The 25,844-nt window shown below is 44.6% G+C and overlaps 1 protein-coding gene across 2 annotated transcripts; it reads right to left on the minus strand.

The window, feature by feature from the left end:
- Positions 1–1,266: 1,266 nt before the first annotated feature.
- cidec (cell death inducing DFFA like effector c) lies at positions 1,267–20,409 on the minus strand. Of its 2 annotated transcripts, XM_079840162.1 has the most exons (7): positions 20,113–20,409; positions 19,655–19,731; positions 19,377–19,518; positions 13,527–13,676; positions 4,004–4,036; positions 2,927–3,117; positions 1,267–2,245 (listed from the first exon to the last, which is right to left on the minus strand). In XM_079840162.1, exons 2-7 carry the CDS (start codon positions 19,702–19,704, stop codon positions 2,092–2,094), a joined length of 720 nt encoding a protein of 239 aa, XP_079696288.1. In that variant the 5' UTR covers positions 19,705–19,731; positions 20,113–20,409; the 3' UTR covers positions 1,267–2,091. The 2 variants fall into 2 exon arrangements, with proteins under 2 accessions (XP_079696288.1, XP_079696289.1); XM_079840163.1 differs by lacking the exon at positions 4,004–4,036 and having other exon boundaries at positions 1,676–2,245; positions 20,113–20,234.
- Positions 20,410–25,844: the final 5,435 nt, after the last annotated feature.

A 25,844-nucleotide genomic window follows, 5' to 3' on the forward strand; every position in this document is an offset into this window, starting at 1 on the left:
GCCTTCTTCTACAAGAAGCTATCTCCGGCAGAGCAGAACTACATCATCGTAGTCTAGAATACCTTTGTGGCGCCAAGAGTCTGAACCCTCGCCAAGCCCGCTGAGCCCTCTTGTTCACTCGATTCAACTTCACTGTTTCCTACTGGCCCAGAACCAAGAATTGCAAGGCAGATGCCTTATCCCGTCTGTATCAACCCGATCCTGAGAACTCTGATCCTGAACCTGTCCTCCCTCCAGCCATGATCGTAAGCCCTATCCAATGGTCCATCAACCAACGCATCGCCCAAGCCAACCGCTCCGAACCTGCTCCGCCAGGAGGTCCTGAGGGGCTTCTCTATGTTCCACCAGCCCAACGTCAGCCCCTCATGGACCCCTCATGGCTCACACATCTCCGGGCTCTGGACACCCAGGCAGTTCACGTACCCTCTCGCTCCTGCGGCAACACTACTGGTGGCCCTCTATGCCTCAGGATGTCTTCCGCTACATCAGAGGCTGCTCCGTTTGCGCCATTGCCAACACTCCTAGGAGGCTCCCTGAAGGTAAACTGGTCCCTTTACCTATCCCTCGCTGACCGTGGACACACCTGGGAATAGATTTCATGACCGACTTACCACCATCCAATAACTTCACCTGTGTACTGGTAATCGTGGGCCGATTCTCCAAGGCGTGTAAACTCATACACCTCAAAGGCCTGCCCACTGCGTTCGAAGCCGCCGAAGCCCTATTCCACAATGTGTTCCGTGACTGTGGTATTCCGGAAGAAATTGTATCCGACCTAGACCACAGTTCCTTTCCCGAGTGGGGCATGTCTTCTTCAAGCTCCTAGGAGTGTCAGTCAGCCTGTCCTCTGGATACCACCCACAGACCAACGGCCAAACTGAACGCAACTACGGCCCAGAGGAACGTTCCTGGGTCAACCGTAATGACATCCTCGACCCCTCACTCCTCACTCAATTCCATGCTCACCTGTGAATTTACCGTCTTCCTCGTCTCCAGTTCCTCGTGTTCTCCATTCCCTGCAAACGGCAACCTCCATTATCTACAGCTAAGTGACTGTCCAGAAGTGCTTGTTCTATTCTGACCTGAATACCCCATTCAACCTGTGTTTGTGTCTCTGTCAATAAATATCATTTGAGTTCCATCCTCTTCCTCCGTCTGTGTACTGATAACATCTTACAATTCTTACTTTTTTTTTCTTAGAATTGCGAGATATAAACACAAACATTTTCTGACTTTGTCATGCAATGAAAAAAGACTGACTTTTTTCTCAGCATTGCGAGTTAATATCTTACAATTCTGACTTTATATCTAGCAATTGGGGGTTATAAAGTCAGAATTGCGAGATATAACGTCACAATTACCTTTTTTATTTTATTCTGTGGTGGAAACAATCTTCCATAGTATGGAGCATGTTAGAAATGGCTAAATAGGTAATAAAGGTTAGAAAATGTGGAATTGTCTCAAATAGAGTAAAAACTGTAAACAGTAGTCTGTAGTAATCTGTCTCATTGACTGCACCTGCATTGGCCAGTTCTCCACCAAGTTGTATTATGTTGATTGAAAAAAAGGACTCTGTAACTGTAGAGTGGAATTGTATATAGTGAATAATAGTAAAGGCACTCACCCCTGTAATACGCTCTTCAATAAACATTTTAGACAAATATTAACAATGTAAAAAGTTTAAAACAATTTTAATAGGGCTGTCAATTGACTAAAACATAAAACGACAGATCAAATATTTTATTTTTAGTTACATTGTTACATTTATTCATTTTTTTTAAGGAAAGAAAATAAAATAGAGTAAGTGTAAAAGTTGTATTTACTATTTTGTGAGGATGGAATTTCTAATTTACAGCCATGAGATAATGAGATAACATGTATACTATATGTGTTAACTCTGACAACTCTAATTTTAGATTTCAAGAAAATGTAGGTAGAAATACAGAATATATTAGTAGTAAAATATAACCTATGTATTACTGTTTACACAGAAGTAAATAATTAACAAATATACTTTTAGAAACAATAGCAAGATAAAGCAGTAGTGTACTCTTGTTAGATTGCCCAAGCTGTGAAACAGGCCACCATCATTTAATGTTGTAACTGCTTGATGACACATGCAGGTGTTACCCGTTGTGCCTCCGTTTTCTCATCCTCATCAATAAGATGCTGAATATAACATGAAGTACCCACTAAAACATGGCCAGTGGTCTGCATAGTAAACAGAGTCCATCTTAGGGCTTCCCTTTTAACAGAGAGAAAACAAGAACAGTGAGACATAAGCATTTCATGTTTATTCTTTGATCTTTATATATTAATGTAAATGACCTAGATTATTAAAAATAAATAATCTATTGTTTTTTTTTATATAATTTATTATTGACTGCACTTCAATAATACATTTTCATATTGAAGCCCCCAGAAGCCATTCATTATTTATTTGTCTTGTTTTCTCAGGATTTTAAAATGACATGTGAAAGAGTCACATTTAAAATATAAATACATATACGATATATTGTTTATCTAAGAATATACATCATTTTAAAATTCTTTTTTTTTTTTTGCACCAAAAGACAATGTTTTATGTACATATGTATAGCAACCAAATGAGTGGCACACAAAGCCTGGTTACTGACAAATCGTCTGCGCAAGCAACCTGGTTCCCTGAGAAAGGGAACGAGATGCTGTGTCTTGGTGTTGATGCTATGGGAAGCGCCATTCATGTGTAAACAAATTCCATTAATCATTTGCAGATGGCGGTACATGACATAATATGCAAAGGTGAAAACAAGACAAAAAGTAATAAAAATGGCCTGTGTTGACTTGCATACTTTAATTTTGTTATTACATTATTTCTTTATCTTCCTATTTCAAACTACAGAGCTTCTAATGACACACATGGACAAGCATGCACACACAAGCTTACCTTAGCATCCGTTTTGCCTTATAGCACTGCAAATCATACGAGACAGAGTACATTCCATACAAGGTTGCCTGTACATTTAAACAGCCAATAAAATCCTTTGGATGGTTTTTGTAAAGATCAAAGGTCACTTTGGCTACATCTTTCCTGGTCTGTTTCCAGCTGAATCCAGGATCACTCTTGGTTGTATTTCTCTGTGAGTAATGATGAGACAAAAACAAGATTTCACTGAAATGTGATATCAGGTATTTAATTGGGAAAACTCAATGTTGGAAAATGATAGATGGGGAAAAGGGGGATGTGTACATGAAGTACTGAAGAAAGCAATAAAAAGTGTAATTTCCTGTCATATGCTCCCACACTAGTTAATGCATTTTTTTTAACAATAATGTTTAATTTATATAGCACATTTTCAGAGCTTAAAGACACCTTACAATAGTAGTACAAAAATACATAGTCAATGAGCAGTCATAGGCAAGCACAAAATATAACATTAAATAGCACAACTGGCAGCCCAAAAGTAGCCTAATGTTAGTGTAATCTATTAACTACGCATATCATAAACCCTTGTTTTAGGCGAGTACCGGATATGGGTGTCATAAAATATTTTTAATCGCAGCAATTAACCTCAGGCCTCAACTCTGTATTGCTACTCTTTGATCTTCATTTTAAATCTGGTTTAGAATCACAAAGATAATTCCAAAATACCATAAACATTTTCATCCATATATTCTCTGAAATTCAACATGAAAGCAGAGTCTCTTAATATGATCATGAAGAGCATGCGCTGGTTGCCTAGAAACGTAAAAGAATCACATGACTGAGGTGATGCCTATGTAGAGCATTACATATTGATCACTTGTGAGGTACTGACACACCGTGACCTTTAAAAAGGTTTCTTAGAAGGCAGGAAGGGACAAGGCATCTAACTATTGGTTTGGAGCAGAGCCTATTTGTTAAATGTTTCTTCACTGTACTTCTTTTTTTCTTCTCCCTTGCAATGCAGGAGAGATATGACAACAAAAACTGCTTGACATAAAGAAATGCTTTGAGGAGGTGTCCATTCCACTCCAGTCTTACCCTTTCTACATTCTTCTGACCTGGAAGGTGTCTCTGAAAAAGAAAACAAGAATGTGTCCTTTATGTGTGTTTACACCTTTGTTTTACTTTGTTCACTACTTCCACATGTAGGTTCACACTTAAGACAATCAATCAAAAATCTTTGTCTGTGTCTGCAAACTCACAAAAAAATATTACTTTGGAGCTTCAGTATACTTAATTCAGAACAAGAAAATAAAAATAAGAAAATATATAAGAAAATTAAACATAGAAAACGTCTCGGTTACGTATGGTAACCCTCGTTCCCTGAAGGAGGGAACGGAGACGTACGTCGGACGTACCGACGAATTGGGATCACTTCTGGGAGCCCCTATCAGCTTCGAGCTATCTAGAACCGGCCAATGAACAATTGGCGTGCGAGATTTGCATCTCGCGCTCCGCCCCGCGCCGCGGGTATAAACAGGAAGCGAGAGCGAATGCACGCTGTTTTTCACTGAGGAGCCACACGTAGTGGCTCGACCTGCAGTGATGGTACAGCAACTGTGGCGACGGGACGTACGTCTCCGTTCCCTCCTTCAGGGAACGAGGGTTACCATACGTAACCGAGACGTTCCCATTCAGTCGGTCACGTTCGACGTACGTCGGACGTACCGACGAATTGGGATCCCCTATGGAAAACGCCATAGTTACTACCACTTCCAGCGCCCAGCGAGAGCCCCACAGACCCCGATCTGATGCGGGCGGGTAGGTTCACGCAGGGAGAGCCAAAGCTGCTGTTCCGCAAGACCCATTCAGCTGACTGTATTGGATAACGCTGGGAAAGCGTGCCTGTGAAGGCAGCTGCGGAAGCCACATCATGCCCAGAGGGAGTTAACATGTGGAGAATACACGTATGGGCTGGCCGTGGGCAGCACAACATACGGAAGTCTCAGGGGTGGCCCCGGCCAATTAGGAGGGAGACAACACGTACCTGAGACGGCAGAGGAGCTCTGCCGAGGGAAAGACACGGGCTCGCCGTAGGGAGCCGTACCGTGGAAGAATACACATATGGGACCGCCGTGGGGGTCACTACATACGGAACCCAGCCTAACACAAGTTCCACCAATGCATACGAGTGTTAGACCTGGCGTCGAACGCTCCGCCACGTCCGACTGCCGCGGGTTGTGGAGGACTCAACAGGGTTCGCCGTTCCGGGGAACTCGACTGGAGCAGAAAAGCGCACGCATCCGTACCATAGGGGAGGGAATGGCGCAGCAAGCCGACACTAGAACGGGTACTTCGGTGTTACTGACTATGGGAAGTGAGCACACAGGAAGACACCGGCTCTACACGGAGGCTATAGAATCTAGCGAACGTGTTAGGTGTCGCCCAGCCCGCAGCTCTACAAATATCTGTCAGCGAGGCGCCACGAGCCAGCGCCCAGGAAGAGGCAACACCCCTAGTGGAGTGGGCTCTTAACCCGAGCGGGCAGGGCACGTCTTGGGACTGATAAGCCAAGACGATGGCATCCACTATCCAGTGGGCCATCCTCTGCTTGGAGACAGCCTTTCCCTTCTGCTGTCCTCCGTAACAGACGAAGAGCTGTTCTGAGGTCCTGAAGCTTTGCGTTCTATCCACGTAAGTCCGGAGAGCACGGACGGGACAGAGAAAAGCTAGGGCTGGGTCTGCCTCCTCCGAAGGCAGCGCTTGCAGGCTCACCACTTGGTCCCGGAAGGGAGTAGTGGGAACCTTGGGCACGTATCCAGGCCGGGGTCTCATGATCACATGAGAGTTACCGGGCCCGAATTCCAGGCACGATTCGTCGACCGAAAATGCCTGCAGGTCCCCTACCCTCTTGATGGAGGCCAACGCAGTCAGGAGTATTGTCTTTAACGACAGAACTTTCAACTCAGCTGACTGCAGAGGCTCAAAGGGTTCTCTCTGTAGCGCAGTTAGCACCAGAGTTAAGTCCCAAGAGGGTATGGAGGGAGGACGAGGTGGATTTAATCTCCTCGCTCCCCTAAGGAACCTGACGATCAGATCGTGCTTACCTAGAGATTTTGCATCTACGAGCTCATGATTAGCGGCGATAGCGGCGACATAGACTTTGAGGGTGGAGGGAGACAGCCTTCGCTCCAACCCATCCTGTAGAAAGGTAAGCACAGATGCGACCGAACATCTTCGGGGGTCTTCTCGGCGAGAAGAGCACCAGTCGACGAACAGGTTCCACTTCAACGCATAGAGGCGCCTCGTAGAGGGGGCTCTAGCGGAAGTAATGGTGTCAACTACAGCTTGCGGTAGGTCACCTAGAACCTCCGCGTCCCGTCCAGGGACCAAACATGGAGTTTCCAGAGGTCCGGACGCGGGTGCCATAGGGTGCCCCGTCTCTGAGTCAGGAGGTCCTGTCTCAGAGGAATGGGCCAGGGAGGTGCTGTCGCAAGGAGCACTAGTTCCGGGAACCAAGTCCGGTTGGGCCAATACGGAGCGACCAACAGGACCTGCTCCTCGTCCTCCCTGACTTTGCACAGAGTCTGCGCAAGAAGGCTCACTGGGGGAAACGCATACTTGCGTTCTTCCCGGGGCCAGCTGTGGGCCAGGGCATCCGACCCGAGGGTCCCCTCGGTCAAGGAAAAAAACCGCTGACAGTGGGTCGTCTCTGGTCTACCTGTGCGGCCCCGAAACGACTCCAGATTAGCTGGACCGCCTGGGGATGGAGTCGCCATTCTCCCGGAAGTACCTGCTGACGTGACAGCTCGTCGGCCGCACGATTGAGCAGGCCCGGAATGTGAACGGCACGAAGCGACCTCAGATGCTTCTGACTCCATAAGAGGAGATGGCGGGCGAGTTGCGACATGCGACGGGAGCGTAGACCACCCTGTTTGTTGATGTACGCTACGGCCGCAGTGTTGTCCGTCCGGACCAGAACGTGCTTGCCTCTGAGCGGCACTTTGAAGCGGCTGAGTGCAAGACGAACTGCTAACAACTCGAGGCAATTGATATGCCATTGCAGTTGAGGCCCCGTCCACAGACCCGAAACTGCAAGCCCGTTGTACGTGGCACCCCAACCCGTGGATGAGGCATCCGTGGAGACAACGGAGTGCCTGGACACTTGTTCTAGGGGAACTCCCGCCCGGAGAAACAGAGGGTCCGACCACGGGCCGAAGGTTTGGCGGCACCTCGGAGTCACTTGGACGCGGAGGGAACCGCTGTGCCACGCCCATCTCGGGACTCGATCGTGTAGCCAGCGTTGAAGCGGTCTCATATGAAGCAACCCGAGCGGCGTTACTGCGGCTGCGGATGCCATATGCCCCAGGAGCCTCTGAAAATGTTTCAGTGGAACCGCTGTCCTGCCTCTGAACGAATTCAGGCAGTTCAACACCGACTGGACGCGCTCCTCGGTGAGGCGCGCAGTCATGGCGACCGAGTCTATCTCCATACCGAGAAAAGAGATCCTCTGCGTGGGGCAGAGTTTGCTCTTCTCCCAGTTGACCCGAAGTCCCAACTGGCTGAGGTGACTGAGCACCTTGTCCCTGTGTTCGCACAACTGCTCTCGCGACTGGGCAAGAATCAGCCAGTCGTCGAGGTAGTTGAGGATGCGAACGCCATGCTCTCTCATGGGAGCAATGGCCGCCTCCGCAACCTTCGTAAAGACGCGGGGCGACAGGGACAGGCCGAAGGGTAAGACGCGGTACTGATATGCCCGTCCCTCGAACGCGAAGCGCAGAAAGGGCCGGTGTCGAGGGAGAATCGAGACATGAAAGTACGCGTCCTTCAGGTCGATCGCTGCAAACCAATCTCGGGGACGGATGCACCTGAAGATGCGCTTCTGCGTTAACATCGTGAACGGCAGCCTGTGAAGGGACCGGTTCAGGAATCGCAGGTCCAAGATCGGTCGTAACCCGCCGCCTTTCTTGGGTACAATGAAGTACGGGCTGTAGAACCCGGACCTCATATCGGCTTGAGGGACCGGCTCTATCGCGTCCTTCGCCAGTAGGACAGCGATCTCCGCCCTGAGCACGGGGGCGTTCGTCTCCACTACAGTCGTGAAGTGAACGCCCCTGAACTTGGGGGGACGCCGGGCGAACTGAATCGCATAGCCGAGTCTGATGGTACGGATGAGCCACCGAGACGGGCTGGGAAGCGCTAGCCAGGCTCCCAGACTCCGAGCAAGGGGGACCATCGGCACCACAGACGTACCCGCAGCGGGGCAGCGAGGCGGAACGCAGGGATCCGGCTCGGACGGCATGGGAGCGGCCCGCAGCGGGATCTGAGTGTGCTGTGCAACACTTACCTGCATCCGCGGAGGGGACGTGCGAGTGTGGGGAGGCCGCTTGTGTGCGTCCCGACAGCCGGCGTCCCCTGCTGGCGAAGGGAGAGGTACTTGAGGGTGGCGAGGCATGGGAGCGTCGACCACCGCCAAGCGCGCTCTCTTGGCACCCAGAGATATTGGAAACTGCTCTTTTATTGATGTTTTGGGTGCCGCTGACACTGGGGCCAGCGGCGGAACAGAAAAACAAAAGATTTTCCCCCGGCCCTCCTCCGGGGGAAGGAGTGGTGCTGCAGCCATCTCCCTCAGAGCAGTCTCCTCCATCTCTGGGCGGCCCGTCTCAGGGTCGCTTGCGACGACGCTTGCCACCTGGCTTGGCAGCGGCCTGAGCGGGCTGGACATCCTTCCCACGGCCGGCCCCACGCCGTCGGCTGGTGGAAGGCTGCTGCGGTGCCTTGGCGGGGGCGGAGGCGGCGGCGGGTGGACGTCCTCGGCGACGAGTAGTCGGAGGCGCTGCCGCCGGCGGCGGGGTGGAGGCAGCAGCGGGCCGCCGGGGCAGGATGTGCTTGATCGCCTCCGTCTGCTTCTGGGCGGCCGAGAACTGTTGGGCGAAGCTCTCGACCGCGTCGCCGAATAACCCAGCTGACGAGATGGGGGAGTCCAGGAACCGATATTTATTGGTCTCCCTCATGTCAGCCAGGTTAAGCCAGAGATGACGCTCCTGGACCACAAGCATGGACATCGCCTGACCGATGGAACGGGCGGTGACTTTCGTCGCCCGGAGGGCGAGGTCCGTCGCCGTCCGGAGCTCCCGGAAGAGCTCTGGGTCAGGCCTACCCTCGTGCATGTCAAGGAGCGCCTGGGCCTGGTGGACCTGAAGCAGCGCCATGCCATGCAAGGCGGACGCAGCCTGCCCGCAGGCCTTGTAAGCCTTCCCAGTCAGACTGGAAGAGAACTTACAGGCCCGGGACGGGAGACGTGGGTCACCGCGCCAGTTAGAGGCGGTCGCCGGACACAGTTGCATCGCGACGGCGCGCTCCACTGGCGGGATCCCCACGCAACCCTTGGCTGGCCCGCCGTCGAGAGTAGTGAGGGGGGAGGAGTCACTCGGCCGGTTTCTGGCAGAAAAAGGTGCCGTCCACGACCTCGTGAGCTCCTCATGCACCTCCGGGAAGAAAGGTGTCAGGGCGGGACGCTGAGAACCAGCGCGACCCACCCCGAGGAACCAATCGTCCAACCTAGAGGGTTCGGGACACGGTGGAGGGTTCCACTCGAGCCCAACCCTTTCGGCGGCCCGGGAAAGCATAGCAGCCATCTCAGGGTCCGGTGCAGCCGTTGCCACTCTCCCAGAGGGAGGCAGTACGACTGAACCTTCATCCCCCGAGGACTGAAACTCCCCCTCCGATGCAGCGATTGACATCTGTTCATCTGCTGGAGCTCCAAAAGTCACCACTGGTCTCCCGTGGGAGGGTCCAGCGGGTTCTCCTGGAGGCTCTACCGGCTGCGGAGCAGAGGGAATAGGGGCCTGCGGAGATTGACTCGGCGGGTTTGCCCTAAACGTGATCCTCAGATCACCCTGGCCATCCAAAGAAGCAGGTCCACCCGGGTTAGGGGCAGCCCTGGTTCGTGGGATGGGTAAGGGGACTCCCCCAGCCCGGAGGTAGGAGAGTCTCGATCTTAGCTCCGCGATAGTCATGTTCCCGCAGTGGGGACATGAACTATCCACAAACGCCGCCTCAGCGTGCTGTGTGCCCAAACACGTGAGACAGCGATTGTGACCGTCAGCAGGGGACAGGGAACGACCGCATCCAGAAACGCACGGGTGGTAAGACATCCTGAAAAGGACGGCACGTCACCCGTGAACTCTTTTTGTGAGGAAACGCTCTTGTGCTGAAGCACTCAGGGGGAAACGCGACAGCGCACGGGATTGTTGTGCAGCCCGTGCCTGTACTCAGCAGGAAAACGCCCAACCAGACCAACAGATTTTGCTGTTGCTGTTAAAACAGCAGTTTTTCTCTGCTTGCAGAGGCAGCCGATGAGTCAGCGCGGATCCCACTGAAATGTGCCGTCTCTCCAACACGCGTTTCCTGGATTCTCCGGTTCTTTCGTCTCTCTTGCTTGATAGCAGCGAAAATACTCGACTGTGAAGAAGAGTGAGTCCTTCATATGCCTGTGTGGCTCCGAAGTGAATGACAGCGTGCATTCGCTCTCGCTTCCTGTTTATACCCGCGGCGCGGGGCGGAGCGCGAGATGCAAATCTCGCACGCCAATTGTTCATTGGCCGGTTCTAGATAGCTCGAAGCTGATAGGGGCTCCCAGAAGTGATCCCAATTCGTCGGTACGTCCTTCGTACGTCGAACGTGACCGACTGAATGGGAACTATATTTTGAGAGCCGTATGTTTGTGAATTGCTTTGAAAAATGACATGAATACGAGGTCATTGCAATTGGAGATTTTAAATTTGTAAGCCAAAAAAAGTAAGCAAAACTGTTTTTGGTAGTCCACATGTTATGTAAATGTAAAATGGAAGACTTGGTAGGCACAGCGGTATCTATGTTCAAACCAGTGAGACAGTCCATCCAGTCAACCAAATCCAAATCATAAGGCAAAGAGAGTAACACAAGGAAGCCTAGCTAAGTTCTAAGCTAAAGACCACTTACCAAAGAGGTTAAAAAAAGAGAGCCTATCAATTCGATTCTGCTATCCAGGCAGAGCCCCAGGGAGCAGCATGACGACTCTCTAAAATGAGAGGAGACCTAACCACACTCCACCTTTCATAACTGGCTCCTAAAAGTGGAGGCTTCATCATAACAACTCTCTAAAATGAGAGGAAGCCTGACTACATTCTGTGCCAAGACTGCTTGCCAAGGAGGCTCAAAGTGAGCTCTACAACCTGACACTGCTAGCCTAGCGGTGCTCTGGGGAGCGGAGGTCTCAATAGAATAACTCTCTAAAATGTTGAGGAGGCCTCAACAAAATTAATCTCAATGAAAGGAGACCTGACTACGCTTAACTTAAAAACCCGAAACACTACCAACCAATATCATAGTCCTCCATCATAGCCTCAGAGCCCGATGGAAGCATCTAACACATGAAAAGAAGGAAGGAGGCATGTTATTTGGCCTCTGCATTCTGAGAATCTGCATCTTCTCTGGATTACTTCCCTCAAATCCTGTTTTCTTTAGCCTGAGGAGGAGGAGGACGACGAGTGGCGACGCTCACCCACTGGCCCTGTCTTTTGTCCAGACCAAGATCGGCCAGTCGCGGCAGCAGTTTGTTTGGTGGCACAAAGAGCAAGGTCTGTTGTGCGGCACAGTTCTGCTACCGTCCAGGTCTTTCAGCAGATCGGCCTGGTAAGCCTGTAACATAGCCATTGTGTGCAGAGCAGCCCCGGCCTGACCCGCTGCCGCGTACGCTCTGCCGTTCAAACACGACATCTCACGCAACGGTTTGGACGGCAGAGTGGGAGCATTCAACGCCTGCATTCTCATTCTCACTGCTTTCAGCATTCTCACAATGTTCACATTCAGTCTCGAGGACTGAGCGAGCATTCTCTTTGCCCGAGCATATCACACACAGATTGTGTGTATCATTAGATGTCAGATAGGGCAGTAACAGATAAACGCACTTCCTGAAAGCTTTGTCTCACAATGACATTCATGTCTTCCATCCTGTGCACTTCTTCTATTATTCTTTCTTTCAGTTTGACAGGAACTTTTTGTTGAGCATGTACAACAGACTTTACTGATGGACAACTTGAATGTGATGATATCCTGGCATGCATCTTAGACAACAGAACAGATCTTCATACTGTTTCAGAAGGATCATTCTGAATGATCATTCATGAATCCTTTTTATCATGCCTAATGCTGCTTAACATGTGGATCTTCCTAGTTTTTTCAGGAGCTTCTCTTTTAATTATCTGGAACTGAATCTTGTGTTTTTGACCTTTGAAACTCACAGGTTAGCGATGTCTGTCCCAATGGCGACATCTGGTGTCCAGAGTACGTAAGCAACTTGCAGGTAGATTTACACAGCTTCTCCGGTATACCCAGCAAATAGAAAGTTTTCAACGAGAGAACATTATATTCTGCACCAATGTCCAACTTGAATTTCACTTGCTTGCTGCAATTCAAACCTCTTTCTCTTCCTGCATTTCTGGGGTGGACAGCTTGAATACCTTTCGCTTTGTTTCTCTGAACTTCTACTGTGCCTTCTTCTGTGTGTTCAAGCATGTGATTTTGTTAGCTTGACAAATATCAACAGCTTTTGCAAATGTGAGATCTGCTTTTCTTAGCAATCTGGCTCTTAATGTGTCATCTCTTATGCCACAAACAATTCTGGGCCAGACTTACTAACAGACAGTAGTTGTGCCAGAGCAAACCCTCTTTTGGCGTTAAGAAACTACTGTCAGGATTTATTAAATTCACGCTAAAAAATTAGCTCTGCAAAGGCATGGACACTGTTATTTTGGAGTTTCCCTTTCAGAAGTCGGGGGGGACAGGACCCCCTCCATCTGAGGGCTGTAGTTGTGTGGCGACCACCTTTTTTATGACTTTAGACAAAAAAGTAAGGTTGGAAATTGGTCTAAAGTTACTCAGGGCTGTGTCATCGAGGCCAGGTTTTTTAAGTATAGGGGTGATCATGGCTATTTTCAGTCCAGGCGGTACATAACCAGTCATAAGTGAACTATTTATCATGTGAGTGATAGGAATAATAAGAGAAGGGAGAAAGTTGTTGAGTAGGTGTGTTGGTAAAGGATCTAGCTGACATGATAGAGGAGTTAGAGTTCATAATCAGCTGTTCAACCACAGATGTATTGGTGAGAGTTCAAACATAAAGACATCATCTAATGGTGTAATAATGTAATTTTCACTGAAGTCAAAATCACAACCACTAACAGACCCTTTCTCAATAACAAAAACATATTATTTATATAAAATGTAATATTTACTGAACAATAATATTTAAATAAACAATAATATCCATTATAAAAGTATAAAACGTTCGTACAATAGGAAATAAACACAAGAGAAGAATTCAGTCAAAAGTACAAAAGCTTCGCTCTGGTTAGGACAGGATTTAAATTAAATAAAAATATAAAGTTATAAAACTTAACTTTGCCTTTAGCCAAATCGATTTGACCTGGAACAGTTAATAGATTAATAAGCATAAAACAAGCGGAGTGATAAAAATAGTGAAATTGTTTCCGTGTGATATTAGTAGAATATTGCATAGCTGCAAAAGGCTATCAGCCAATCAGATTCGAGAACCAGAAAAAACTGAACAAATACTGACCTGCTGTGGGGCCCACTTCTGTCCTTTCCCCAAGACCATGAGGACAGTGTTGTCCTTTAAGGTCTGAAAAAAGTCCTCTGTATCTACTCCAGTTCCATCCTCATCCAACACTAAAGCACTGACACAATGCATGTGAAATACGTCCATCACCTAGAAGGAAAAAATCATGCCTTCCTTGAAAGAGCTTTGGAGCAACTGTGATGGAATTTAATGCAGTGCTTCCGTTCTAGGCTGGCTCTACATGGCCCTAACCATGTATCCAACATTTGAATGACCACAGATATTCTTTAATTTTGACCACTATAATGGTAAGAGCCAAAGTAAATATCAGTTCTATTGGAAACTTTATATTATCTAATGTAGTTTAATTGGACATACTTAGACATTTGACTCCACTGTTATCATGGGAATTACAAATGTTTCTTCATATTTTACTTTTATATATCAAGCTCCTCATTCTTTCTTCCTCTGTTGCCCTAAAAAAAAAATTAATGTCTAAACATAAGATTTATGTATTTGAATTGCATATCATTTTTCCATGCATTTGGATTACACAAACAAATTAATAAACTTGATGCGATTCATATTTGTAAGTCATACATAAATGAAACAGGTAAGATTTATGTAATTGTGTTAATAAACGGAATGTGATTCATATATGCCAGATCTTATTTACTTTGTTAGCCCACATTACAGGTCTTAGGGTGAACAACTAACCCGTGCAAGTTAATAGACATAAAAAAAACTGTTTGCCATGGTAATCTTTAATCAAAATCTGAAAAGTAACTTCCGGTCTTGAATGGCGTTCCCTTTCCGATGACGACTGTGTGACGGCTTGGGTTTGAATATCCTTAACCACTCCCCTCCAACCGTTAGTGTGCTATGAGCGTGAGATAGAGAGGAGGAGCGCTGAAGTAAAACCCTGCCCTCTATTCAATATTCTGTTTCGCTTTGAAATACGTCACAGCACTGAAATAAAATCAGTTGCAACTTCCGGTTCACTGGGACTTTAAATGAAACTTTATGTAGATTTATGTAATAGTACACAGAAAAACGCACATGTTAAATTAACACTTCCTAGTGTTCATGTGTGTGCTCACTACTGAGTTAAAGTACCATTGAAGCAGTGTTGATGTTAATGAGATAATTAAGTGATGATTGAGCATTAATGATGAACACCTGATGATAATGAGCTGAATCACTGAAGGAAATAGAAACACAAGAACTACAACTGACTTCAGCCACAACCTTAGATAAAATCAACTGAAGATAAAATAAGACATTACATCTCTGAAGATCTCAGCTGAGGTGTATTAAACAACCCCATAAACAGCCTTACCAGCTTCACTTATTACTATCCAGACTGACATTATTTCTGTAATTTCTGTTTTAATGAAAATAATAGTTTGATGATGAGTTACCATGATGGAGATCAGTGTTTGCTTTAGTTGGGCACTTGACCCTGTACTTTTAGCTTTTAATTTTTTTCTGGCTGCTTTAACTGTGTTAATTGTCTTGTCATGTTACAAACCAGGGGCCATATTCACAAAACATTTTATCTTACCACTAAGAGTTCTCCTAAATAGCAATAAAAGTTATTTGGTAAGAGTTTAAAACCTATTTAAACATATTTAAAGGCCCTGTAAAGTCAAAACTAAACATGTGTTCTGAGTTCCTCACACCACAGATAGATGTGTTATTAACCACCCAGCCAAATTTGAATCATAAAAAAATCCGGCAAGTACATAAAATAGCTTATCAAATACTTGAAAAAATGAGCAGCATTCTCTGCTCTCAAACGCTGGGGGTGTGTCCGCTGTCGATGCCGAAACCACGCCCACTCGCGGCAAAGCTGCCATAGCACACAAGACAAAACACTCGCGTACTGATCACGACCGTATATGATCACGACGCACCAGATGTCAGTGGGACGGGAGGAATAAGGCCGGAGCGAGGGATAGTCGATTCTGCAGCGGATTATCAGTGAATCCCAGTTGTCTCCGGTGAAAGTTTGTAAAACTATCCGGTGTAAAGTCACTGCAGAGGCAGGTGTCGGTGGTGATCCTCAGCTCTCCATCAAGGTAGCTCTTCACAAAATTAATCCTCCTCTTCTTGATCATCGTTTTTGTTTTGAAAGCTGTTTTGGAAGTTGTAGGCTGTAATAACTAACAGTACTGACAGTAACTAGAGATCGAGCGGGCAAACTGACGCGAATGTGCTCTAGTTAGGATAGTGTTAGGGGAGGAGCCAGGCTCGGTGGCTCCAGTGCGTCATCGAGCCACCGTTATAGCCCCGCCCAGAAAATCCTGAACACAGCAACAGTGAAAAACTGTTTAACGGTCTAACTTCTGAATTCAGTACTACATAGTTCACAGTCTTTGTAATGTGTTTCAGCAATACATTTCTAACATTTATAATGTGTTTAGAAACAAATCTTAGAATTGCCTTTACAGGGACTTTAAAACTTTAAAACCTACTCCCAAAGCTGCTGAGACCAACTTTTACTAAGGAATAGAGAGAAGTCTTAAGCTAACAGAAAGGGCAGGGTTGACTTTATTGCTATGGATGATGTCAATCCGCTTACTAACTATGCCCACAGTGATTGGCTGATAGGTGATGGGTCTCTGTTAGTGACTTATGCTGCCTTCACATGCTATTGGAATTATCGTAAATATTGGTTTCCTAGTTAAAAAATTGATCAAGAACACTCTCTCAAGTCCAAATTTTAATGCAATGAGCTTGTTATCATGACATCAGAAGTGGGAAGTAGGACATTTACGATAGCATGTGAAGGCAGCATTAATCATAGAATAGACATATTGTAGAACGATCATGTTGCCATATTCAAATGCAGATTTAAAAATAAAAATTTTGCCATATTTAAATAAAGATTTTAAAACGTAAGTGTCGCTAATTAAACAAGCATTTTTTCTGCTAATTGTCAGCCTCTTGCATGTTACATAGTTGTCAGCCTCGAGAGATTGCATAATTCAAGAGACAAAGTATGTTTTATAAACAAAGTTCAGAAGGAGCACATTCAAATGGTCTATCTAATCAGCTCGAGAGGAGGCATATATATATATATATATATATATATATATATATACAGTGAGGAAAATAAGTATTTGAACACCCTGCTATTTTGCAAGTTATCCCACTTAGAAATCATGGAGGGGTCTGAAATTGTCATCGTAGGTGCACGTCCACTGTGAGAGACATAATCTAAAAAAAAAAATCACAATGTATGATTTTTTAACTATTTATTTGTATGATACAGCTGCCAACAAGTATTTGAACACCTGAGAAAATCAATGTTAATATTTGGTATAGTAGCCTTTGTTTGCAATTACAGAGGTCAAACGTTTCCTGTAGTTTTTCACCAGGTTTGCACACACTGCAGGAGGGATTTTGGCTCACTCCTCCACACAGATCTTCTCTAGATCAGTCATGTTTCTGGCCTGTCGCTGAGAAACACGGAGTTTGAGCTCCCTCCAAAGATTCTCTATTGGGTTTAGGTCTGGAGACTGGCTAGGCCACGCCAGAACCTTGATATGCTTCTTACAGAGCCACTCCTTGGTTATCCTGGCTGTGTGCTTCGGGTCATTGTCATGTTGGAAGACCCAGCCTCGACCCATCTTCAATGCTCTAACTGAGGGAAGGAGGTTGTTCCCCAAAATCTCGCAATACATGGCCCCGGTCATCCTCTCCTTAATACAGTGCAGTTGCCCTGTCCCATGTGCAGAAAAACACCCCCAAAGCATGATGCTACCACCCACATGCTTCACAGTAGGGATGGTGTTCTTGGGATGGTACTCATCATTCTTCTTCCTCCAAACACGTTTAGTGGAATTATGACCAAAAAGTTCTATTTTGGTCTCATCTGACCACATGACTTTCTCCCATGACTCCTCTGGATCATCCAAATGGTCATTGGCAAACTTAAGACGGGCCTGGACATGTGCTGGTTTAAGCAGGGGAACCTTCCGTGCCATGCATGATTTCAAACCATGACGTCTTAGTGTATTACCAACAGTAACCTTGGAAACGGTGGTCCCAGCTCTTTTCAGGTCATTGACCAGCTCCTCCCGTGTAGTTCTGGGCTGATTTATCACCTTTCTTAGGATCATTGAGACCCCACGAGGTGAGACCTTGCATGGAGCCCCAGTCCGAGGGAGATTGACAGTCATGTTTAGCTTCTTCCATTTTCTAATGATTGCTCCAACAGTGGACCTTTTTTCACCAAGCTGCTTGGCAATTTCCCCGTAGCCCTTTCCAGCCTTGTGGAGGTGTACAATTTTGTCTCTAGTGTCTTTGGACAGCTCTTTGGTCTTGGCCATGTTAGTAGTTGGATTCTTACTGATTGTATGGGGTGGACAGGTGTCTTTATGCAGCTAACGACCTCAAACAGGTGCATCTAATTTAGGATAATAAATGGAGTGGAGGTGGACATTTTAAAGGCAGACTAACAGGTCTTTGAGGGTCAGAATTCTAGCTGATAGACAGGTGTTCAAATACTTATTTGCAGCTGTATCATACAAATAAATAGTTAAAAAATCATATATTGTGATTTCTGGATTTTTTTTTTTAGATTTTGTCACTCACAGTGGACATGCACCTATGATGACAATTTCAGACCCCTCCATGATTTCCAAGTGGGAGAACTTGCAAAATAGCAGGGTGTTAAAATACTTATTTTCCTCACTGTATATACACGACTCACCTAGTTACCTCGCCAGTTTTCTGTATCCCTCTGCCACCCGACTCCTCACACTCGGCTGGTTCCTATTCCCAGCCAGAGATACGAGGGAGTACCCTGGGTTTGGGCTAAATTCTGAGCTCGGAATATCCCTTCGGATAGCATGCCAAATAGGCTTATTTTACTCTATTCAAACATTTGAAAGTGTGAACTCGTGAAAACAACTGCCACAGGTAACCGGACATTTTCATTTTTGTTTATTTATTTTCAAAGATATATATATCTTTTTTTTTTTTTAACTATTGTGATAGGACAGTGAGTAGACAGGAAGTGAAGTGAAAGAGAGAAAGGGCGGACAGGATCGGGAAAGGTTCACAAGCCAGATCTCTAACTTAAGTCACCCGAGCTGCCCACTATTGGTGCAGACGATAGGACATTATTTTCAACTGGACTGCAATGTTTTATTTTTTCATCATTCAATGCATTTTGCCTGTACATAAATTAACCATAATATTACGTCATTGCAAATTAAAATCTATGAATCTAAATATTTATTACTTTTATAAAGAAAAGGCTCTATCGCCTATTACCTCAATGGTGTACAGTTACTTTGGGTGGATTGCCGAAACAGCCATTTTAGGATTGTTAGTGATTTGGTCTTAGTGACTTAGGAGTCTTCTTGACAGATTAAGGAGCTGGTTTCAGTACTAAAAGGCTTTGTGAAATACTCTTAGAGTCCTTAAATTTGGACCGACATGCCCATTATTTTTAAGAAGTCCCGCCACTGGCCATTTTGATGCCCTAAGCGTGATCATTTTATGATGCCCGCGGTGGCAGCGTGCACAATTGGTTGGGGGGCAGAGAGAGCATTTTCTTGTGGTGCCCCCCTGAGCACTTGGTGCCCTACGCGCAGTGCGTGATGCGTGTAATGGGAGCGGCGGCACTGTTTTTAAGAGTTTCTCCTAAATTGGCAAGTTAGGAGCTACTTTTAGCCTTAAAATGTTTTGTGAATACGGCCCAATATCATGCAGACAGAATAGGCAAGCATACCTTTATCATAAGTCTTTAAGATCTTCCTTCAAAGATTAAAATGTATTAAAGAAACAAATTATTAATTCTGATTCTTCTCTGACCCTTTCAATTCCTGTCCTCACCTTGTTCCGTAGGTCTCTCAGGTCACCTGCCATGATGCCTTTCTTAATGGAGCGGTCAGAGTCGATGATCCGGAAGGGTCTGGCTTGCTGAGTCCAACGCGGTAAGAGCTGCTGCGTCATAGATCCACAGGCTGATATGCATCTGTGGATAGTGACACACACACACTTGGGCACAAAATGGCTTGCTGGAAATCTCAGTAAAGACGCTTATTGTAATTATGGATTTATAGAACAAAAAATGGCATATAAAAGGACAATCATAATGCAAAAACTGTTACTTTGACAGGGAGGTTGAGAACACATCAAGAGATTTCTTGGCATTGTCCATTGGAATCAACTGTATAGCTCATGTAACCTGAAAAAATACAGAAAGCATAACATAAGTAAATAAATACCATTAACAATATCATATCTTTACTGTAGATGATCAAAGGCAAGCAATGGCTTGCTGCAGTAAGAAACAGGGACACACATAGCACTGTCTAAATACATGTCTAAATACACACAGGACAAGAGGACACTGATACTGTGAACAGAACATTTCTGTCCATTAAGACAACAGATATATGTTTAAAACATTATATATAAGTTTAAAATCTATTGTAAAGCTAAAAGTCTATTGTAAATTGGAACAGGATAGATCTTATTAGCTTTCTTGACTTCACTAGCTATTGTAAAAAAAAAAAAAAACTATTTTACAAGAAATCTTAAGACAGTACTACTAATAACATATTACCTTAAAGCAAGCTCTTTTGCTCCGTTTTGTGCTCTGGTATTGTTCTGGATGTACATTAAATCTGCTTGTCTCCTCTCTTTGTTGCCTTGGAGTATCATTGCAAAACTAATTTTTTCACCTTTGCTCCACACTGACAGCAAGAGTATTTGGTCATGCTGTGTTGAGAAATAATGTCTAAGAGCCTCCCAGTTCCAGCTCACATCACACCACAACAAATTCAAGATATATTGAGTTACATGTAGTAGTGCATGTTCTGTGTTCAAAAGAACTTCACTTTACATCCACTACCTCAGAGGTGCCCAACCTTTTTTGTGCCGAGGTTTTCCCTGGCCGAATTCAGATTAGCATACTAGTATACTACTCTTGCTATTCATGCCAAATATTTATATGAAATAGTAGGAGTAGTATTATGTGATTTCGAATTCAGACCCTAATTTCGTCGCTGTAAATAACGTTCAGTTATAAGTAATTAGTTAATGATTAACTAATAATTTACAAAACATGACTATATGTTCATAAATGATTAATAAGGGATAAGCTAACATTTTATAAATGTTTTGTTAATTCAAAAGTCATTCATAAATGATTAGTTAATGATGAACTAATAATTTACAAAACATGACTATATTTTTGTCACTTATTAATAAGTGGTATGTTTACAATTGACAAATGTGCTGTAAGTTATCTTAAAAATATTGTAACTCATGAAATAAATCAAAACAGATCAATAGTAGATGTTTGATGAGCTGTTACTTGATACTTTATTTATCACTTATAAATCATTGAATTATTTATGTCGAAATTGTTTTAGTATCATCTCAATAAACAATGGTTAATCTTGAACAAATGATGAACAAACCATTAGTAAATTATCAGTCATTTGTTTATGTGTTCAAAAGCACAAACTGGCAGGATGCTAAAACAGTACTTAAGTAATTTCTTTGTTTTCAAGGGGATAATCATTTATAAATGACGTAAGCTGAATTAACAAAACATACATAAAATGTTAGCATATTACATATTAATAATTTATCAGTGTCATGTTTTGTAAATTATTATTTCATCATTAACTAATAACTTATAAGTGACTTATAACTAGGGTGACCAAATTTCTCACGGTGGAATATGGGACGGACCCCCCAACACCTTGGAAAATTAATGAATATGACTGTGATACAGATATATACTGTAGTTTTTCCATTTCTATATACAATTTTTGTATGATTAACATTAATGATACAGAAGATATTTTAGGCTGCTTTCCCTTTAAGACAGAATGCTTGGATCTAATACTGACACATATTTTAATCTGTCTTTTCACCGAGCTTTTTATGTTTTCTTACACCATACCGACTGTATTTGTGTGAGATACTCCACATGATTGGCATTTTGATAACGGTGTGTGTACTTGATCATTCAGGCGCAAAAAGTACTGAATTTGCAATCGCGTGCTGTCTAAGAGAGCAGTTCTGATGTGTGTCATTCAGTGCGATATCACAGAGTTCTTTTTCACAACTTACTGCGCATGACTTGATAAACTCTCTTTGAAGATCCTTGTTAAATGTACACACGCTTTTCTTTGACATCTTCGCACCTGACTTGATCTGCGCACTCTGTAATATCCCGCCGACACTAACTGCAAGTTAATCCATAACAAATTGTGATTGGATGGTAGTTTTGTTGCACCATGAGCTTGAGTACTTTTCAGCCTTGTCTCATTGCGAAAATGTACCTCTGGCAACGTTTTTGCAAACCCCAAAAATACGTACATATATGTACATATCACTGCAGTTTCAAAGTGAAATGTCCACTGGGTGGCGCCAAAAGCTTAGTTTTTTTCCTGAACAGATGAGCGTCAATCTGACATTTGTGACATTGTTTTTTTAACGTACACCTACACTAAACCCTAAACCTACCCGATAGTGTTAACAAAAGCAAATGTGACAAAAATACAATAGTAACCATGTCTTTTTAGCTTGTGTGAACTCATCGTTGAGCTCTTTTATCATGACTTGTCTTTCACGGAATTCGTACCTGAGCTTTCATTATTACAAGTACAAATCTGTACCAGCTAAGCTACTGAGCAAGCTTGTTATATAAAAAAAGCAGAGCATATGGAGCAGGTTAAGTGACGCAAACTCCAAAATGTATTCATTTACATGGTACAAAAAAAAAAAAATCTCTAGTGTTCATTTCACTTTGAAACTGCAGACATATGTACATATTGGTACGTATTTTGGCGGTTTGCAAAAACGTTGCCAGAGGTACATTTTCGCAATGAGACCAGGTTGGTACTTTTGATAGGCTATTCTTGCGTGACAGAAGACCATACATTTTTTTTTTTAGTACAGATGAAATACGGGACAAAACGTGATTTTTTTCATAATAAGTCGTGACACTAGTATTAATAGAGCTGAAATACCTGACTGTCCCAGGAAAAACGGGATGTCTGGACACCTTACTTTCTTCTTTACTTATAACTTATACTTATTATTATTAAGTGTTACCATTTTTTTTTTCATAAAGCAATGCTATTGGTCACCCTTTACGTCTGTCAGTGGATTTTACAAATATTTAACAACCAATGAAAAGCATTAAAAGAGCTTGTTAAATCTCATTACTCCATTGGACTGTCAAGCAAATCCTCATAGCTCCTTGTAGCTCCGCCCCTCCTCCTCCGGCACACACACAGCGCAGCGCAGAGCTGAATTTAATCAGTGATCTTGTAAGGGTAAATAAAGAACTGTTTTTTAAAATAAGTACAGTGTTTTCTTTACTCAAGAAATACTATGTCTATAAAGGTTAATATTTTATGTATTTAAGGTCTTGAGACATGGGAACGGTGAAGAGAGAGAAAGGGCAAACCAGAGTGCAATTTACTCTCGCAATCGTCTGGAAAGCAGTCTGCGATCGACTGGTCGACCGTGATAGACTAGTTGGGCACCCTTGCACTAGCTCATATTGCAGTAAGGCCAATCTTTTGAGACAGGGTGCCAGAATAAAAAAAGGCATTAATTTTACAAAACAACGTTTGGCTTACTGTTCGGCATCCCGTTTTGGTTAACACTTTGGGAGACCTGAGGGTACCAGTGGGAGCTCTTCCGCCCAGCCAGCCCCCACAGAGCTCACATCCCTCCAGTGCCATCAAGCCGCCAAGTGATGGCACAGGTAGCTCTCGTAGGGCACCTTGTTTCTCATTTGGCACTCCAGTTAAGGACCAGATGTCAATCGCTGCATCGGAGAGTGGGCTATTGTGCTCTAGAGAGGATGAGGAAGCTGAGCTTCCACCCTTGGGGGTGGTGGATCATGCTGAATCGAATTCACAGTTGACGCCCGGGCCCGATGCCGGGCTGCCGCTGGCATCGGGCTCGAGTTGAACCCTCCACCTTGCCCAGAGCATTTGCGGTTGGATGATTAGTTCCTGTGTGCAGCACGTGGTTCACAGCCATGTTCCGCCCCAGTGCCTTTCTTCCTGGAACTGCATGAGGAGGTTCAGAAGTTGTGGAAGGCACCTTTCTGTCAGGACTACTATCGTCATAGATGATTTACAATTAGCATACAGTTTGGATTGGCAATGATATGGTTCCATTCTGGGCAAGAACTCCCTGCACATCCATGCAGCCTAGCATGGATAAGAGACATAGTTCAACATTATTCAAGAAATTATTCTGATTCAAAGGGGAATAAGAATGCCAAATCCGGACTGGATGAGAGGAGGAGCTGGGAATGGAGGAGGGTAATTTGCTAATGAGAAATGCAATAGCTTTTGAAAATACTGAAGGCTGATACTCAGCTGATGTGAGCTTGACTGACGTGACCTGCCAGAACTAATGCTAAACTTGAATTAAGTCATGACCACTATCTTCAAAGATGATTGACAATTAGTATACAGTTTGGATTGGCGGTATGGTTCCATGGATAAGAGCAGGGAGAACAGCGGTGAGCCAACAGAATCTTCCGTTTCATTTTATTTCTGTTTCGCCACTTGTCCCAGAGCCAGTGATAACCACTTTTTTTTTAAATACTTTCTAAATTTTTTTACTTTCAGTCACCCCTTCTTTTGCCACAGGCAGGGAGTTCGCATTTTGAGGATGCGCCTCACGACTCCCTAGCCAGTCTTAATGGAACCTACGGAGCCAAGTAAGTGTCACACCACACTCACTGCCTCTACTTCGGGATGCTGTGTTTCCTGGGTTAGGCCCCAGCGCTCCTCGCAAAGACAAATATACCTCTGTCCTGCGTGCGGAAATAGAGCCTGTCCCACCAGCCAAGATGAAATCAGGGTTTTTAAAGCCCGTACATCATCGTACCCAAGAAAGGCTCGAGGTTACGGCCAATCTTGGATCTGTGTGTATTGAATCATGCCCTTCACAATCTCCCATTCAAGATGCTCATGCAGAAACACATCTTCACATGCATTCGCCCCCTTAGGATTGGTTTGCAGCGATCGACCTGAAGTTCACATACTTTCATGTCTCAACGTTTTGCTTTCGAGGGTCAGAAGCGGCGGAGGTGTCTGATGCCAGGCCCGGTAGGAGGGAACGGTACCTCCCTCCTGCCACAGTCCTGAACCACCGCTGAATGGCCGGGATCCCTGTCTCAGCTCTGAACCAAAACTTTAGAGCAAACATAGGTGGTCCTATTATGCTTTTTCAACTTTAGTTAGTTTGTAATGTTGCTGTTTAAGCATAAAAAAGATCTGCAAGGTTACAAAGCTCAAAGTCCACTCCAAAGGGAGATATTTTATTGAACAGAATTCACTTTCCAAGAACTACAATGAACGACTTGTTTGGACTACAACTCATTTTATTCCCGGCTTTGTGAAGTCTTAGGGCCATATCATACACCCGGCACAATGCGACGGCAGGCACGACGCAAGTGTTTTTTGCTAGTTTCAGCCCGACGTAGTTATCATTTTCACATCCAATGCCACGTTGTTTAAATAGAAAATGCACTTGCACCCATCTGTTCGCCCATGGGCGTGCTGGTCTGAAAACGAGGTGTGTTCAGGCGCATTGTTGGCGCGTTGCTATTCTGAGGTAACTGAAATCTACTGTGCCATTGACCAACAAAAACTTGGTCTAAAGTCAATAGCGCACTATTTTTTGTGTTATTTAAAAGGCACGTTCGTAATATGCGCCTATAGGAGGGGTGCACAACGTGCGTAGACTCTGCTGATTACACACACACAGATGTGCAGCAGCACACAAATATTTTTAAATATTAAAAAATAAAAGTTTTCTTTAAAAGCATTCAGTCTTTCTGCTCGCAAATTCCGTCATGTGCAAGCAAAACTTTTTTTTTAAAGGGAATTGGCGATCATACTTTGATTGGTTTATTGCACATTACACCCAAAACATACCCATGACTTATTAAGAGACCAGGTACAACCCTTTTGGACCATGTGCCTGGCATGCCGATCCTTTTTTCTGTCGTTAAACTTGCAAAAGTGGATTCAGACAGAACCTAAGTGCACCTGCGCCGATGCGCTCAGAACTTTATAATAGGGCCCCTAATGTTACTTTTAATTAGATTAAAACAAGTTTACAGCCTGGTACAAATTGTGGTTTTGGTCTATACGGCTAATTTTGCCCTTCATGACAACTGTGAGGGGGGTGAATTTTTTTATAACTCATTCGTTTACATTATATAAAGCATTAAAGTTCTGCATAATTAAGGGCGTGGCCACTTCGAGAGACAGGTGGATAGCCCTTTATCTGCTGTCTGTTAGT

This window comes from Gobio gobio, assembly GCF_949357685.1.
Source record: "Gobio gobio genome assembly, chromosome: 17".
Classification (NCBI taxonomy): domain Eukaryota; kingdom Metazoa; phylum Chordata; class Actinopteri; order Cypriniformes; family Gobionidae; genus Gobio; species Gobio gobio.

Bases quoted from the DNA above. Each gene is read 5' to 3' on its own strand.
- cidec (XM_079840162.1), bottom strand. From the start codon at position 19,704: ATGGACAATGCCAAGAAATCTCTTGATGTGTTCTCAACCTCCCTGTCA. The intron at 19,519-19,654 runs GTAACAGTTTTT...CACTATCCACAG, and splicing joins TTCTCAACCTCCCTGTCAAA to ATGCATATCAGCCTGTGGAT. The intron at 3,118-4,003 runs GTAAGACTGGAG...CATTACTCACAG, and splicing joins GTCAGAAGAATGTAGAAAGG to AGAAATACAACCAAGAGTGA.